Source organism: Microtus pennsylvanicus, chromosome 1 (assembly GCF_037038515.1).
Source record: "Microtus pennsylvanicus isolate mMicPen1 chromosome 1, mMicPen1.hap1, whole genome shotgun sequence".
Lineage (NCBI taxonomy): Eukaryota > Metazoa > Chordata > Mammalia > Rodentia > Cricetidae > Microtus > Microtus pennsylvanicus.
This window is the reverse complement of record NC_134579.1, coordinates 79,011,427-79,029,231: the sequence shown is the minus strand read 5'-3', so window position 1 is coordinate 79,029,231 and position 17,805 is coordinate 79,011,427. Positions and strand designations below refer to the sequence as shown.

Here is a 17,805-nt window from a genome sequence, read left to right as displayed (position 1 = left end):
ATCTGTAATGAGATATAGTGCCCTCTTCTGGTGTGAAGGCAGACATGCAGACAGAAATAATAAATGAATAAATCTTCAAAAAAAAGTCCCTCTAGAACAAAAAATATTTAGATTAGCTGTTTTTTGAATATCACTGACCATCAGAAGAAGCTCTACTGGGCTTGGGTAAACCTGTACTTAAAAGAGCCCGAACCATTTTGTAGGGGCAGGAGTTAGTCCCCCCCGCCACCTTAGACATAGCCAGATCTATAACAATCCAAGCCTCATAATCAAATCCTTGAAATCTTAAGGATCCTTATGTCCGAACAGGAGGGAAAAGGGAAAGTTATTTCTTCTAGAAGAATGCCAAATTGGACAAAAGAAGAAATGGAAGTAGAATCTATCATTCTGTATCTATCACAGTAATAAACAATTCAGGAAGAACTGTGAATGAACAGGCCCTAAAACTACTGTGGGAGAAGCTTTCAAGAGGAGCAATAATTTCCTTTACTTGGGGTGGACTGTGGATGTAGACTCCTGAAAGGAATCCGGCTGCAGAGAACGACTGGCTGATTAGAATGTCAGTACCACGGAGAGGTTGGAGTGTTGCAGGCCAGAGGCTGGTTACTTTATCCTGGGCTACTCTGGCCCACCAGAATGCCACTCTGCCTCATCAGAACTATTATCTTGTGACAATACGTAAAAACCTTTTAGAACCTTTGGCTCACTAAGCAACTTCTTTCTACGATCCACATGCTAAGAATGACATCAGAGAGCATCTGGGGCGTATGGGATGCTTCTCCCATCTCTCTGGAACCACCTCTCTCATGGACCCACCACTGTATTTTAAGCTTGTGATTTTTTACTTTTCCTGTTCCATAAAACTATAAAAACTGTGAAACTGCTTCCATACTAGAACATGAAATTTGGGGTAACTTGAAGCTGTGTTCCCAGTCCATAGTCACTCAATATGGTTCCAGAATAAACTCTCTTACTTCCCTTGAAGATGAGAACTATGAGAAGCCGGTCATTGATGGAGAACACCTTTAATCCCAGCACCTGGGAGGCAGAGGCAGGTGAACCTCTGTGAGTTCAAGGCCAGCCTGGTCTACAGAACTAGTTTCAGGACAGTCAGGGCTACAAAGAGAAACCCTGTTCTACCCCACCAACCCCCCAAAAACAACTACAACAAAAGATGATGAGAGCTGTGATTTTTATGGTAGTGGGCACATGTGTCACAGCATGCATGTGGTGGTCAGAAGACAACATGCTTGGTTCTCTCCATGTGGGTCCAGGGGATTGAACTGAAGTCATAAGCCTGGGAGGTTACTGACCACTGCGCTATCTCAAACGCCTATCCTTTTTTTTTGTTTTTTTCCAAGTAGAACACATTTAAACTCATTAAGGAAAAGTGAGAAAACTCTTGAGAGTAGGACGGGTTTCAAGGGAGGAACACCACCTCATTAACCTGAACCTGATCACGAGAAAACATTAGAAAAGCCCAAAACATGCGATGCTTAAAGTTACAAATACAACACAAGAGGGGTACCAGTCTGGTTCTAAAACCTCGCTAACTACTCAGTGCCCGTGAAGTCAATGTCACTGGAGAAGAATCCCATAGCCACTAACTTACTAAACCAGCATAAACCTTAACAACAAACTATAAACACTTGTCCTTTTACAACAACTAAGTATAGTCTTCAACCTTTACCAGAGAAATTTGTCTTTGCAATAAACAGACTACTACAGAAAACCACAACCAATCATAATGCGGAATTTTGGAGACTAATTCCAATGGATACATCTACAAAGCACTACCACACCAAGGGCTCAGGGAATACCATAGAAAAGAGGGCAGAAGGATTATAATAGCCAGAGGATCAGTAAGTTTTGCTATACTATCATGTCTCCTAGCAATAGCAGAAGCTACACACATAAAGACTTCACCCACATGACTGGCCTAATATTAACTGAATAAGAATTACATTAACAAATATGTCAAACTGAACAGAGAAAAGTCCACATAGCTTCAACCCTATAAAAGAAATTTCATGCAATTGAGAAAAGCTGGGAGAGGTGGTCTTCCCAAGGAATAGCACACCAATTCATTGTTCAGTGCCAAATGGTCAGCCATAATAATTTACATACAAGTAACATTATGTAAACAACAGGTTATATTTAGAAATATACATGTATGTACATATGTACAAAAAGAGGTCAGGCATTTGAAGGAGAGTGGAGAAGGGCATATTGGTGGATCTGGAGGGAGCAAAGGAAAGGAAGGAATCTTGTAATTAAATTATAATCTCAAAAAAAAACCTACTTCAGTTTCCTTCCAGTTTACAAAATTAATCATCCAAGAAAGGACAAATTGAAAGAAAAATCAAACAGATTTTGAATATTCTATGTTGAAACTTCACAAGTTGGAAAGAATACTAATAATCTAACTTTATTATCACTGCAATTTTATTTATGAAATGCATCCAAGCCGGGCAGTAGTGGCGCACGCCTTCAATCCCAGCACTCGGGAGGCAGAGGCAGGCGGATCTCTGTGAGTTCGAGACCAGCCTGGTCTACAAGAGCTAGTTCCAGGACAGGCACAAAGCTACAGAGAAACCCTGTCTCGAAAAACCAAAAAAAAAAAAAAAAAAAAAGAAATGCATCCAGATTTCTGTAAGACTTACCTGGCAAGATTGAAGTTTTAAGGTATCCATCAAGGCAGGGGAGAATGTCTTTGTAGAAAGGTTGCATTATAGACTTATTAATGTGAACCGACCACTCTTCAAGGGCATGCAGACCTACTTCTGCCAGAGGCATATGGCTCAGGCCCAGTTTGAAGGCCATCTATATATATATGTCAATACAAACAAGAAAAATTAAAACAGGAAGTTAAAACTTACAGAAACAAAAGCCAATTATTTTACAGTTTTTTTTAAAGATGTATTTATTATACATACAGTGTTCTGTCTGCATTTTGCCTGCACACCAGAAGAGGGAATCAAATTTCATCATAATGAGGTTGCTGGGAATTGAACTCAGACCTCTGGAAGAGCAGCCCTTAACCTTTGAACTATCTTTCCAGCCCCATTTTACGGTTTCTAATGGGTATGTTTTTATTGCTAGCCCCTAGAAACTACTAAAGGTTGTAAGTAGGCACAGTTCAAATCACCAGAGGAAAACAAGGGACAGTGGTCCATGGCTGGAGATTTACTGCAGGCTTTCAGCACATGTAAGACCTAATTCTCAGGTCAATTTGTAAAGGAAGAGCAGAGATACCTCTGATACTCAAAGCCTCACAGCTAGAAGTGTTCAAACAGAGGCTGCTAGGTGACCCCCTGCTTTAATCGTAATATTTCCAAGTCTTCTAGTAAACAAAGTGGTGATAAAAGTAAAAAAACACACCTACCTGCAATGCAGGAACATAAGCTCTAACATCAAGTTCAATGATGTCATGTGGCAAGGACAGAACAAAGGTTAAACAGGAGGCCAAAAGTTCATCCTTGTACTGCTTCATTTTAACTGATACCTTAACGAGAGAAGACACACAAACAAGCTGTGTATCTGAATATAGCTTACAATTAGGAAATTAATATTTGCCCTCTTCTAAAGTGTGAAAAACCACCATGTGGCCTTTATTTGTCATGATTGTAAAACAAAACGCTAATTCTCAGAAAAAGTTCACTTAAGCACCTATTCCCCTTATATGAAAAGAGAAGGAAAGGGGTGAGGTATGATCAAGGTACATTATAGTTAGATACAAAAATGTTGTAATAAAACCCATTACTAGCAACAATTATTTATCAATATAGGACAATAAGAACTATATTTGAATTGTCATCACTCAGCTGAATTATTTTCCAAAAATTTAAGAGCTTTTTTTTTTAAATTTATGTGCTGTATTGGGGTTTTGCCTGCATGTATATCTATATGAGGGTGTTGGGTACCCTGGAACTGGAGCTACAGAAGATGGTGAGTTGCCATGTGGGTTCTGATGACCTGAGTTTAGAATCCACATGGTGAAAGGAGAGAACGAGGTCCTGCAATTTACCATCTAATATCCATATGTGTACCATGACACACAAGCACCCATAAACACACAGAAATGTATTCTACCAAAAAAAAAAAAAGCTGACCTGATGGCACTCCCCTTTGATGCTAGCTAGTATTAAAGGAGGCAGAGGCAAGCAGAGCTCTATGAATTCAAGGATAGCCTGGTTTACATAGTTAGTTCCAAGCCAGTTAAGGCTGCACAATGAAACCCTGTCGCAAACAAACAAAACTAAAAAAACTGTGTCACTGATGATCATTAGGATTTTTTTCACTATACACTAATTTAAGAATATCCTGAAATACATTAAGATAGAATACTTAAATATTACCTCTTTGCCAAATTTTGCAAATAAAGCAAAGCAAGAATACTTTTCTGGATCTTCAGAAGAATGCTTCAGACTCTTTGGGCTAACTCCCTGTCAAATAAAATAGCAAATTAGTATGCTAAGCAAGAATCAAGTACTTCCACACCCATGTCTGCCAGTTCTCAATCTTTGCCCAGAGGATGCATCCATTTCATGTTTGCAGATTCTAGTTTGGAGAAGATGGAGACTCAGTTCCAGGGTGCATCCCAGTAGAAACAAAGTAGGGGAGAGGGTTGAGGACGGTCCAAAAGCCATACGCATGCATCCCTTCCTCATCTTCCAGTGAAAAACAATGTTGGCTACACTCCAGGCTTCTGTGTGACCAACAGGAACCTCAGCTTTACAACCTAAGTCATCCCCGAATTTCAGGGCACCAAGTCACTTAAAGGGTCAGGAACACAGATGTCTGCAGCCTGAGGAGCCTCTGATTAGCTAAGTCTTAAGAAAACCTGAGGCCTCTAGAGTAATACTTTGGTGACAGGATCACTCTGAATTAGAAGACTCTTACAAAGGTATTTAAGATTCAGAGTAGATGCCTTTAATCCCAGCACTCGGGAGGATGAGGTAGGCAGATCTCTGTGAGTTCGAGGCTAGCCTGGTCTATAAAGTGAGTTCCAGGACAGCAAGGGTTGTTACACAAAGAAACCCTGTTTTGAAAAACAAAACAAAACAAAACAAAACAAAAATCAGAGTAGAAGTCAGGCACTTGGAAGCAGAGGCAGACAGATCTCTGTAAATTCAAGGCCAGCCTGGGCTACAAAGAAGTTCCAGGACAGTCAGGGCAGTTAATAAAGAAAAACCCTGTCCTGATAAAACAAACAAATAATTTTAAAGAAAACGAGGATACAAAAAGAGTAGAAAATGCTAATAACCTTTTAAGAGTCTTTGAATTAACATTTACATATCAGTTTTTCAATTATTAAAATTAGACTTTAAGGGGCTGGAGGGATAGCTCAGTGGTTAAGAGCACTTGGTTGCTCTTCTAGAGGTCCTGAGTTCACTTCCCAACAACCACATGGTGGCTCACAACCATCCGTAATGAGATCTAGTACCCTCTTCTGGCATAAAAACATGCATACATGCAGACAGTGCACTCACATATACGATAAATAAATAAATCTTTAAGAAATAAAAAAGTAAACTAGACTTTAAAACTACACATTTTATAAGCACCCTCCCTGTAAACTTATACAAGAAGTTTAAAAGAAACGTAACAATTGTTCAGGACCCCAGAAACACTTACCTCAAAATATTTTATTTTCCTGGCATTTTTCACTGCAATAGAAAGTAATTTGTAGAAACCACTGATGAGTGGCAACCGTGTAGACTGTAAAATTAACTCATATGCAAATGAGTGTACCCACGGCTCAAAAAGTCTTATTTGTTTCTTAGGAAGAATCTCCCTACAAAAACAAAATATTTAAGGAAGAAATTTTCATCCTATTCTTATTCAGCTTTAAAATTATGAGATTTTAAGAATGATGGACAATTTCACTTATCACATTTTTTGACACTGTAACACCTTTAAAGATATATATGCTCCTTTTTTCCTGCCTGAGGTCTTACAACTTTTCAGGGAAAAAAAAGCTAAGTCTAAACTGCTAAGAATATTTTAAAAGTTGACAGAAGCAATTTTTGATGATTTCAACTCTTACATTTATATAAGAGGTCACTTCTGTTAGGGGTAACAAACTGATAACATTCTTAAAGAATTAAAATTCTACAAAATACCTGCAAAACTCCACCAGGTTAATGAAAGCTGAAAAGTCTTTTGGTTTAGTAGGTTGCAAATTAGCAGCTGGATCTGAAGTTGGGATCACCCAAACAGCAGTTGTGCTTCCATCCTGAAAAATTGTCCCAAAGCAAGAATTGTTGTATTTAACATATCATTCAACAAAAAACGTTCCAATGAAATTGTCACATAGAACTGATTTATAAGGAAAGAATGCAGAAGTGAGGAAGACATAATTGAGTCCTCAAGGGCTTAGCTGAATAGTCTTAAAAATAGACTTATTTTTACTTTCATTTGTGTGTTTCTGTCTATGGTATATTATGTATGTATGGGTGCCTGTAGAGGCCAAAAGAGGGTGCTGGATTCCCTGGAGGTGGAACTACAGGTAGTTGTGAGCGACCTAGCATGAGTGCTGGCCACATGTAGGTTTACTGAGACAGATTCTCATTTGGTAACCCAGGCTTGCCTTGAACTCATCATCTTCCTGCTTTCTCAAATGCTGTTAACAGACAAGTGGTACCACACCTGAGTAAAAAAATGTTTGACGTTCTATGCATACAAATCACTTTTTGAATAATCTGTTGGTAACACATTCTATGCATTGGGTTATATGCAACAGAAAAACACCTATGGCACATATCATTGCAAAGAACCCCATTTTCCTTTCTCCCTTAGAGATGTACTATGGTCCTGAGCATGCAAAGAGTTGGGACTTAAACAATGCAAAATTATTGTTGAAAAAAATTTCTAACCTCATGCTCTCCAACAGTCTGTTTCTCCAGTGTAAGATCCAATTTTTCCACAATCTTCAAAACTGATCTTATAAATTCATCATAGAGTAAATGATTCAAACTTTTAAGGGAGGAATTCACAAAGAGAAATGTTTCATCTGCTAAAATAAAATCCTGTAAATAAAGAAAAATTTAAAGACTTCAAAATCTGTGCCAGAGTGGTAGTGGCAGTGCCTTTAATCCCAGTACTTAGGAGGCAGAGGCCAGTGGATCTCGGTGACTTCAAGGCCAGTCTGGTCTAAAGAGCTAAACCAGGACAGCTGGGCTGTTACACACACAGAAACCCTGTCTCAAAAACAAACAAACAAAAAAGATAAGTCTTTCTTTGCTTAACTTTGGAGCCTGTCCTGGAACTTGCTCTGTAGACCAGAATGTATTACACAGAGGCATTATTCTAATACAAGTGATATGGTAAAACTTTAAGACAATTCTGAAGCCATTTCTGAACCCTCTCAGTACTTCCCCTCCTCCCCTGGGAACCAAGGGCATAGCAGCTATGCATGCACAAACTGAGATGTTGGGACCTTTCCATCTCCCTGAATAGGGGCAAGATAACCCTTAGGTGTTGACTCAGTTACTGCTGTTTTGACTTAGTCCCAGGGAAAGGGGCAAAGTGACCCTCAGAAGTTTCCCTTTACCTCATCTAATCTGGCAACCACTCTCCAGCCAATTATTGGTAATAGCCTTTTTTAAATAAGCCAATCATAATAGTTAAAGAACAACCCCCAGACGCCCCCCTTCCTTCTGTGGCTTATTGCTTTAAAAATAGCCTGTACCAGCGATTTGGGGTCTTTCTGGCCTCTAGTGCTGAAAGACCCCGTTATGACAGTTTTAATAAAATCCTCATGCTTTTACATCAGCTGTGGTGGTGAGAGACTGTCTCTGGAGGGCGACTCCTCTTCCTTGGTGACTGGACTCTAGGGTCCAACAATGTAAGTAACTAATGCACACCAACCCCTCAGGATTATTAAATGAACTGGATTTATCCACTCAGCAAAGACAACAGTGAAAAAATGTGCTTAGCACACTCGAGGCCCTGGGTTTAATTCCCAGGAGGAAGAGAGTGGGTAGGGGAGGAGAGAAGAAGGGAAAGACAGAGAAAGAAATAGCTAAAGAAAGAGGGGCAGACTAAGTGGGGGAGAGAGAAAGATCATAACCGTCCTGCTACGAGGAAGATTTTTAAAAACTATTTTACTTTTGCAATGCTGAAGAACAAAACCAGGATTTGTTTGCATGTTAGACAAATGCTTTAGTACTGAGTGTTATCACTGGCCCTCATTTCACGTACTTCTGGTTTTACTTTCAATTGCCTTGACTTACACCATTTTAAATATGCTTTAAGAACTTTTAAAAGTTAGTAAAACAAAATCCTGAAAAGTCTTACATCTGTTCTTACTAGTTTTTATATCAACTTGACGCAAGCTAGGGTCATCTAGGAAGAAGGAACTGTAATTGAGAAAATGTCTCCAAAGGACTGGCCTGTAGGCAAATCTGTATGTAGGGCATTTTCTTGATTTATAATTGATACAGTGGGAGGGCCCAGATAGCTGTGGGCAGGGCCACCCCTGCATAAGTGGACATGTACCACATAAAAAAAAAAAAAGGCTGAATAAGCCGTGAGTAGCAAGACAGTAAGCAGCGTTCATGACCTCTGCTCTGCTTCCTGCCTGCAGGTCCCTGTCCTAACTTCCCTCAGGGACGGACTATGATGAGGAAATGTCACGTGAAATAAACCCTTTCCTCTCCAAGCTGTTTTTGGTCACAGTGTTTTATCACAGCACAGATACCGTGAGAAAGACACCTCTGTAACTATGGAGATGTTTTGTTTTGTGTTTCTGAGACATGGTGTCTTGTCTGCTTGGTTTTGGTTTGTATTGATTTAGTGGAGTCTCTAAATAAAGAAGAGAAATAGAGTACTTTAATAGCTTTTATTCCAAAACCACAGGGAAACCCTGTCTCGAAAAACCAAAAGAAAAACAAAAAATAGCTTTTAGTTTGTTTGTTTTTTTGAGATAGGGTTTCTCTGTGGCTTTGAAGCCTGTCCAGGAACTAGCTCTTGTAGACCAGGCTGGCCTGAACTCACAGAGATCCACCTACCTCTGCCTGTGCTGGGATTAAAGGCGCGTGCCACCACCACCTGGCTAGCTTTGAAATTTTATCAGTAGTTCAAGGTGATTCTTAGCGCAATATTAGATCCTCTTTCAAAAAACAAAAACAAAAAAACAGAACAACAACAACAAAAAGGTTAGAGAGATGGCTAAGTAAAAAAAAAAAGCCTTTGTCCCCAGCCTTGCAACCTGAGTTTGATCTCTGAGTTTGATCTCAGTGAAAGGATAAAACTGACTCTTAAAATTTGTCCTCTGACTGCCACAACAATATGTGGCAAGTTCCCAGATAAGGAAGGGTAATAAGAATATACACATTTAAAATTTTTACCGTCATCTGGTCACAGCTTAAAAGATGCTGAAAAAGATCCACATAGTCTTTGTACGTGGGCACTTTCCACTTGCCCGTTCTGACTTCCCCTGAGGCCCATTGGTTATCCGACTTGGACTCCACATCCTGGAGAGGAAGAAAACAACCCATTATTAACTGGGAGACACATGAGGCCGCTGCTGTCAGAACACGAGCAACTTAGCAGAATTTTCTAAACTAAGACTAAAAAGGTTAAGTCAGTATCTGTAGTCAATAAATGTAGCTTTAATGCACCTTTTAAGTCCACTACAAATCATCCCTCCTCTTAAGTGATCCAATCTCTCATTCCATTCATGCGCCTCTAAATTCTACACACTTTTATGTTTCCTAGATTATAAGAGAAAAAACAGCTTTCTTTGTAAAGATGTAGTAACAGGAACAGGAGGATGCCTCAGCAGGAACAGGAACAGGAGGATGCCTCAGCAGGTAAAGGCATTTGCTATCAAGCCTGATGACCTGTGTTCGATTCCTGGAACCCATATGGTGGAAGAGAACTAAATCCTGAGTGTTTCTTCTGACCTCCACAAGCATGCACACACACACACATGCACGTGTGTGCATGCGTGCATGCTCACATATGCGCACATACACACACGTACACACACACACACACACACACACACACACACACACACACACACTGGAAGAAAAAATTTAAAGTGTTGCAGTGATATTTGGTGTTTAACAAATAAAACTTGTCTGAAGATCAGAGTGCAGAGGTAAGACATAGAGGCCAGGCAGTGATGGTTCACACCTTTAATCCCAGTATCCTAAGCCTTTAATTCCAGCACTAGGGAGGTGGCTACTGGAAGGGATATGGCTGCACAGAGAGGAATATAAAGTGAGAGCAGACAAGAGCTCAGTGCAGTCTGAGGTGCGGTGGAGACAGATACAGTCTGGAGATGCAGCCTGAGGACACAGTCTGAGGACAGGATCAACCCTGAGGTCTGAGCATTGGTAGAAGTAGAAGGTCTCTCTAGTGGCTGGCTCTTCTGCTTCGCCATCTCTCAGCTTTCACCCCCTAATATCTCACTCTGGGTTTTTATTAAGAACAATTAGAATTCATGTTATAAAATGTATGTAACATAATTTTATTCCTTAGAAGTATATTCATCTAACAGGTTGGTTTTATACATGAAATTTCAAAACAGAAGACATGAATTAGCTGGAAATGTGGCTTGATTGGCAGATTGCTCACCTAGTATGCACAAATCCTGACTTCCATCCCCAGCACTACATAAATGTGGCATTCTGGTGCACACCTATAATCCTAGCATTCATGAATTACAGGAGAGAATATTGGGAGTTCAAAGTGATCCTTGGCTACATGCCAAGTTCAAAGCCAGCATGGGCCAGCAAGACATACTGGAGACTACATGGCAAGTTCAAAGCCAACATGGGCCAACGTGGCATACTGGAGACTCTCAAGAAAGGGGTAGTGAAAGTTAAAACAAAGAAAGGTTTTAATACATTTACATGCTAAACACTGTTTCTTTTCTTTCTTTTTAATTTTTCAAGACAGGGTTTCTCAGTGTAGCCTTGGCAGTCCTAGAACTAATTCTGTAGACCAGGCTAGCCTCAAACTCACAGAGATCCATCTGCCTCTGCCTTCCTCATGCTGGGATTAAAGGAGTACACCACCACCGCCCAGCCTAAAACACTGTTTCTAACATCCAGTAATAACACTAGTTTTTGAAACCTTAGATTCAGAATTTACCTTTTGAAGGACCACTGGTTTAGAACATATTCTAATTAAACCTTGATGCACTGAAAATGAAGAAAATGAAAGAATAATGAAGGAAACATTGAGAAACACAATCACTCAATAAAAAAACATTTTGCCTCTTAATTTTTTTGAAATTTTTTAATATCTTTAGTTTTAAATTATGAACTTCTGAGGATCAGAAACTAAAGTGGGTACAATAACACACATGTATAATCCCAGCATATGGGAAGTAGAGGCTGGACAACTATGGAGCTCAAAGTGAGATCTTGTCTAAAATAAAATAAGAATAAATTCAGAAGTCAAAGATGCTTAAAGAAAAAGGTTTCTTGGCAAAATGTCCATTGTGCAGGTCCTGGGGAAAACTCTACTACTGTTACTGTGCTAAATGTACATGTTCTAAAGCTGTCTTTTAAATACTTATGCTTGTCTACTGCTACACGACTCTGGATGCACTGCATCTTACCTGAATTTTTATAGAGAAATGTCTCTCTGCAGCAGGCACCAGTTAATGCAGAGACTCAACAACCAGTCAAGGTGCCGATAACTAACAATTATTCAGCTCTCAGCCTTAAACATCATCACCACCACTACCCAAGGCTTAGGGAACATCTTGGAAGAAGGGTGACATGGATGTAAGGGCTAGAGGATGAGGCGTGCTATGAAATGCTGTCCTCCAGACATGGCGTCTACAAACTCACAGAATCCAGTCAACAAAATTAGTCAGCACTGCAACAGGCTGCACCAATGGGACCCAGTGGGCTATTAACAACAAAATAGAGACCATGAAGGAGTTAGTGTGAGAGGGAGGAAGAGCTGGGGTTGTGGTGGTTTAAATACGAATGGCACCCACAGGCTCATTCATGTTTGGATGTTTGGTCCCCAGATAGTAGAAATGTGTGGGAAGGATTAGAAGGTGTGGCCTTGTTGGAGAAGGTGTGTCCCTGGAGGTGTGGATTGAGGCTTCAAAATCCCTTGCCAGGCCCCGAGTCCCCTCTCTGACTAAACTTGTGGATCAGATGTGAGCTCTTAGATTCTGCTTCAGCACCATGTTCCCTGCCATGAAGATCGTGGACTAACTCCGAAACTGTAAGTTCTCTTTTATAGGTACCCTTGGTCACCGTGTTTCTTCACAGAAATACAACAGTAACTAAGTAAGACATTGCTTACATGCTTGAAATTGTCACAAAAAAAATAAATAAATGAAAGAATGTGTGGGTTTTTTCTTCTTTTCTTTTTTTCAAAACAGGGTTTCTCTGTAGCTTTAGAGCCTGTCCTGGAACTCACTCTGTAGACTATGCTGGCCTCAAACTTACAGAGATCTGCCTGTCTCTGCCTCCCAAGTGCTGGGATTAAAGGCGTGCACCACTACCTCCTGGCAAAAGATTCTGTTTAAAGAAGAATAGTAGGTACCACTGATTCTAAATTCTAATAATGAAAAAGATTTTGATTCATCAAATTGAAAAGTTCTCTAAAAACTACTAAGTACTCAAAAACTTAGGGAACAAGATTTTCTATGAATATATCAACTAACATTGTGGTAAATGCTTAAAAACATAAGAACAAAAATGGCAAGCTTACCCACAGTACTAATTAAATTCCAGTGAACTGGCCCTTTTTCTGCTAAGGCCAGGAAGACTTTTACTATCGCTTTACAACACACCAGCTGCATTTTGGGGCTGTACTGAGGGAAACTGTCTATCTGTACCACCATGAGATGTTCCAGAACGGGAGTATATACTTCAGGAACCTACCAAAAATGGAGAAAAAACTCAAAATTAGAACAGGGAATAAATATAAGAAATATATATATATATATATATATATGAAATATATATATATATATATTCAAATTTATTAGAACTCAAGTAGCCACAGGTAAATGAAAACTGACTTGTAATCTTAGCTATCAAACTTAACATTCACTGTTGCAGCTACCACAATAAATCATAATAAACTGAGTGGTATTTACAGCACAATTGTATCCTAAGTAGCAATCAGAATATTTTAGAAGGATAGAAAAGTTAACACTTATTTTTTCTACTCTAGATTCCTGCTTCGTTTTATTTTTCTGTTGTTGTTTTTTAAAATTATTATTGTCCATAAATCTACTATAGGATACCTAACATATTGGAGCTGGGAAGATAGTTCAGTCAATAATGTGAATGAGGACCTGAATTCAGATCCACAGAATATACACAACTCTAGCTTCTTCAATTGTGTGTTATAATCCAATATGGGGCCATTCAATCAACTATGGGGATATATCAGAATCTGATATATCATGAGATATATTAGAATAGTAAGACATTTTCAAATATCCAGGTTAAAAGTTAATTTAAAAAAATCAAACATATAAAGAACATGCGGTATGGGGCTGGAGCGATATCTCAGAGTTGAAGAGCACTGTGCTCTTCCAGAGTGAGATCCATTCCCAGCACGCACATGGCAGCTCAAGGGACCTAGTGCCCCCTTCTGGCCTCTGGTGCACACAACATGCGCATGGTGCTCAGACACATGCAGCGAAACACCCATACATGAAATAAATTTTTAACAAAATTAAGAAGTGAAGAATCCAAGCTGTTTCTAGAGCTGCTTTCCTATGCTGTAACACATGGCTTTACCACATCCTAGGTTCTGAACACACTCTGCATCATGCCATGTAGTGCACGGCATGAAACACTAGTTCAAATTCAAAACCGTGTTGTTTTCTTTTAAAGAAAAAACTGCTTTTTTCTCTTAAAGAAAATGATGCTAATTATGAAATTTTTTTAATATTTTTCCATCATCCCTCAGCAAATAAGTAGCAAATTGCTGTATCTTTAAATGATATTGTGTTAGAATGTTTGACTTTAAAAGATGCTGTCTGAAGCTGGAGACATGACTCAGCACTTGGAAACACTTGCTGTTCTTACAGAGTGTTTGGTTCCCAGAGCCCATGTAGTAATTCATAACTGTCTTTCTAGTTTCGGGGGATCTGGTATATTCTTCTGGACTCCCTAGACACCAGGCAAACACATGGTACATATTCATATATGTGTAAGATACAAACATAAATAAAATCTTTAAAAAGAAGAAACAACACAAAACTTCTGCTTAAGTTTCTGACTTAAGGTTCACTATAAAAATCATTAAATGAATTATGGTTTGGGATTAGGACATCATTTCCAATTCTGAAATGGCCCTAAATAAACTTCTGCTATTTTGGGCTACACATTTATGTCAAGAGCATTCTCAGAACAGGTAGACGTAGAACCATTTATCAACTCTGAAAAATATTGAAGATACTGTTCATCCTACAGCAGCAAATAGTCAACCAGGATTTAAATCTTTATGTATAAGGAATCTATCTCATTAGTATGTAAATTTGCTTTCATCTTTAAAAAATGACTAAACTAAACAGAAACCAAAGAATTATTTTAGGATAAATTTAGCTATGCTTTATTATCAGAAAGTGTTTGATTTGTAGAACTATTTAATATACCCAGGATTACATCAAAATTTCCCTCACAAAAAAGAATCACAAAAGGAAACAGTTTTAGTAAGCCTGCTTTAGATAATAACAATAAAAATCTATTGAAACAAATACTAGATGAAATGTTGTGGGGTTTACAGGGGTACCTACATTAAATGAACCAACATGACTCAAAATTCCTTGTAGAGCGAGCGGTTCTGTCCTTCCACCCCAACCCACATCATGCTATAGTTCCTACTTGGGTTTACTTTATACAATACAATCGCAAAGTTCCTGGCTCAGAACTGTGGCATTCCAAACCGGGTTAAACAATCTGACAATCAAGACACCCCTAGTTCCTGATGCCCACCAGTGCTACACTCTGGTTCCACCAGCTACAATTCCTGTGAGTCCCGCCTCCTTTACTGCCTCCCATAAGCTTCTGTTACTTTGCAGTCTTGGAGCCAATATGGGGCCAGAAGTAAGAGTCACCCTTGACAGTTCCAGCAGCCTCACTTCTTCCCAGACCTTCCTTCCAGCTACCTGGGAGGTTCTAAGACAGCAACTATGGTGTTAGCCTACAAACACAACTTTCATTAGTAGTTGCTTACCAGTCCTTTGAGATTTTTACTACTGTCAGAAGAAATACTATTAAGTTTGGGATAGCTGATCAGATATAAGCAATGCTGTTGGTTTCAAGAATTAGCAGTTACAATAGGTGCTTGTTAAATTTTGCTGTCTGGAAAAATTAAAATTAGTTATCTCCAAGCAAGTTTCTGGTGAATTATCCATTTATTTTATATTGTTATCAAGGAGCTCCGCAGCTGATAACTGAACCAAGAAATCACATGCTTTTCATTAATAACAACAAAGATGACTTGTGGAGAGGGAATTAAGTACTTACAACCATATTCAGTGTAACCATTTACTTACTGTGTCAAGGTAAAGCAGGACACTTGCAATAGACTGGAGGAAACTCGGCATCTGGTAAACATGATCCTCACTGGCTTCAGTCTGGGTGAGGAACATCTGTTTACAGCGCTGAATGAGCTCAACATACATGAAGTCAACATCTTTGGCATTTATAACCTTGCAAGGCTTTAGGAAAGGCAAAACAGAAATGTTATCAGCATCAAAACAAAGGCACCTAAAATGTCATGTTATGACACATGATTATAAACTGCTGAATATTACCAAGCAATTTAAACTGCTGAATATTAGCAAGCTGTTTACTTATCTTACTGTACATAAAATACTGTATCTTATGCTTTTCATAAAAATGTGTATTCCCACCCTAAAGAGTTACTTCTACACGTTGTTAACTATGGTCTAGCCTCTGTTTAAAAGGCAGGCCTCGCTATGCACTGGCCCTGTAAGGCTTATCACTCTAGCAAGAGGCTTCCCACACACTGCCTTATCTGTCTCTGAATTAGAGCTGCAAACAGCAAACAAATGAGATGAAGAATAAAAGACAGAGAATGAAGAGGGGAAAGAAAGGAAAGAAGAATAAGAAAGAAGATACTGATGGAAAAAGAGACAGGAAACTAGTTTTCTTAGAAGCAAATTATCACAGAAATAACTAGAGTTATCCTTTATGGGATGGTGGGGGTTGGTGGATAAAGCGTATGCTATCTTTGAATTTAGTATGCAACCCAGGTTGTTCTTCATTCTGTAGCAATTTCCCTGTCTATGCTTCCTGAAGCCTGGATTATAAGTTGGAATACACCTGAATTCTTAAATACATCTTTCTGTCCTAAGAACATCTGTCTAAAACTTTAAGTGAAAACCATAGTTTTACTGTATAATAGGGGGCTGCAGAGTACAAAATGAAAATACAATGTTTCTACCATCCAGAACTGAATTTATGTGGAGTTTTATTTGTTTGTTAGTATCTGAACTTTTAGGTTGTTAACCATCTCCTAAATGTGTTTAGATGACCTAGGCTGACCTAGAGTTCTATATAGTCCAGGCTGACCACAAACTATTAATTCCCTTGCCTGTTTCTTGCACTGAAATTATAGGCATGTATAAACCTTAAATAAGATTTATGTCTTTTATTCTACCAATTTAGGGTAGCTTTTAAAAAGTTAGCTGACATTTCTTGGTCTTGGCTTTTTCTTGTAGAAAATGGACAAATAACTCATCTAGTCAGTGAGCTATGGGGATCTGAGATAATGCATGTACACAGTAAACACTGAAAATTGAACTGTTAGTAGAACAAGTACCAATAATATCAACACAAGCACAGCACGCTATTTAAAAAATGCAGTGTTATAGTCCTGTAAATAATTAAGCAAAACCAAAAACATAAAATACAGTAAACTAGTGAAACATACTCCTGCAAATAGTCCATATCCACGAATAGCAATGGATAACTCCTTGTTGTTTGAATCCGCATTTCTGATGATTCCATAGAACTGTTCCATGAAGTACTGCAGCTGACTCCTGTGTAACTCTGCATCTTCTGCCACAGTAAATGAAATCTGTAATTTTAGGACATTTGCTCTTTAGAAACATTTAATAACCAAAGGACCTAAACAAATATGACTATTAAGATAATATTGTAATTATATTTGATTGCTTTTAGTCAGAACCCTCTGCTTCAACGTACTTAGCTAACATCGGTTCAGAAAAGACAGTTTCTTAGCTAAGGCTACTTTGTATGTGATGTATTTTTGCCAAGAAAAAGGAAAAGAAGATGATCAAAAAGGGCATTTCACATTTAATATTTTTCTTAGCTACATTTATTTACTTTTTTGTCGGTACACATACTTCAGTGTGTTTGTGTGGAGGTAGCAAGACAAACTATGGCAGTCCCACCGAGTGTGTCCCGGTTACTGAACTTAGTGGCGTCTTTACCCACTAAGCCATCAAACCCATTTCAGGTATTTTTAAGACCCAGCTACAAGAGATATTAAAACTAAGTGCATGAAGAGAAAAGATAGTTGAGATCATTGTTGTCTTAGTCAGGGATTCTACTGCTGTGAAAAACATCATGACCAAACACAATTTTGGGAGGAAAGGGTTTATTTCTGCTTACACCTTCACATCACTGAGGGAAGTCAGGGCAGGAACCCCAACAGAACAGTAGTGTGCAGGCAGGAAGTGACGCAGAGGTCATGGAGTAGTGCTGCTTACTAGTTTTCTTCACCTGGCTTGCTCTGTTTGTTTTCTTATACACCCCAGGACCACCTGGCCAAGGGTGGCATTGCCCACAAAGAGCTGGGCTTTCCCAC

General features: G+C 38.9%; 1 protein-coding gene across 3 annotated transcripts in view; it reads right to left on the bottom strand.

Annotated features, from left to right (window-relative positions):
• The window catches only part of Prkdc (protein kinase, DNA-activated, catalytic subunit), a 170,654-nt gene that overhangs the window by 139,295 nt on the left and 13,554 nt on the right, over nucleotides 1-17,805 (bottom strand). For all 3 annotated transcript variants that reach the window (XM_075970668.1, XM_075970658.1, XM_075970648.1), the window contains exons 11-21: nucleotides 16,906-17,052; nucleotides 15,503-15,667; nucleotides 12,697-12,865; nucleotides 11,110-11,159; nucleotides 9,354-9,479; nucleotides 6,879-7,031; nucleotides 6,126-6,238; nucleotides 5,638-5,797; nucleotides 4,359-4,445; nucleotides 3,386-3,505; nucleotides 2,664-2,823 (exon numbers count right to left, since the gene is read on the bottom strand). In XM_075970668.1, coding sequence (XP_075826783.1) covers nucleotides 2,664-2,823; nucleotides 3,386-3,505; nucleotides 4,359-4,445; nucleotides 5,638-5,797; nucleotides 6,126-6,238; nucleotides 6,879-7,031; nucleotides 9,354-9,479; nucleotides 11,110-11,159; nucleotides 12,697-12,865; nucleotides 15,503-15,667; nucleotides 16,906-17,052 — 1,450 coding nt within the window. The remainder of the gene's footprint in view (nucleotides 1-2,663; nucleotides 2,824-3,385; nucleotides 3,506-4,358; nucleotides 4,446-5,637; nucleotides 5,798-6,125; nucleotides 6,239-6,878; nucleotides 7,032-9,353; nucleotides 9,480-11,109; nucleotides 11,160-12,696; nucleotides 12,866-15,502; nucleotides 15,668-16,905; nucleotides 17,053-17,805) is intronic.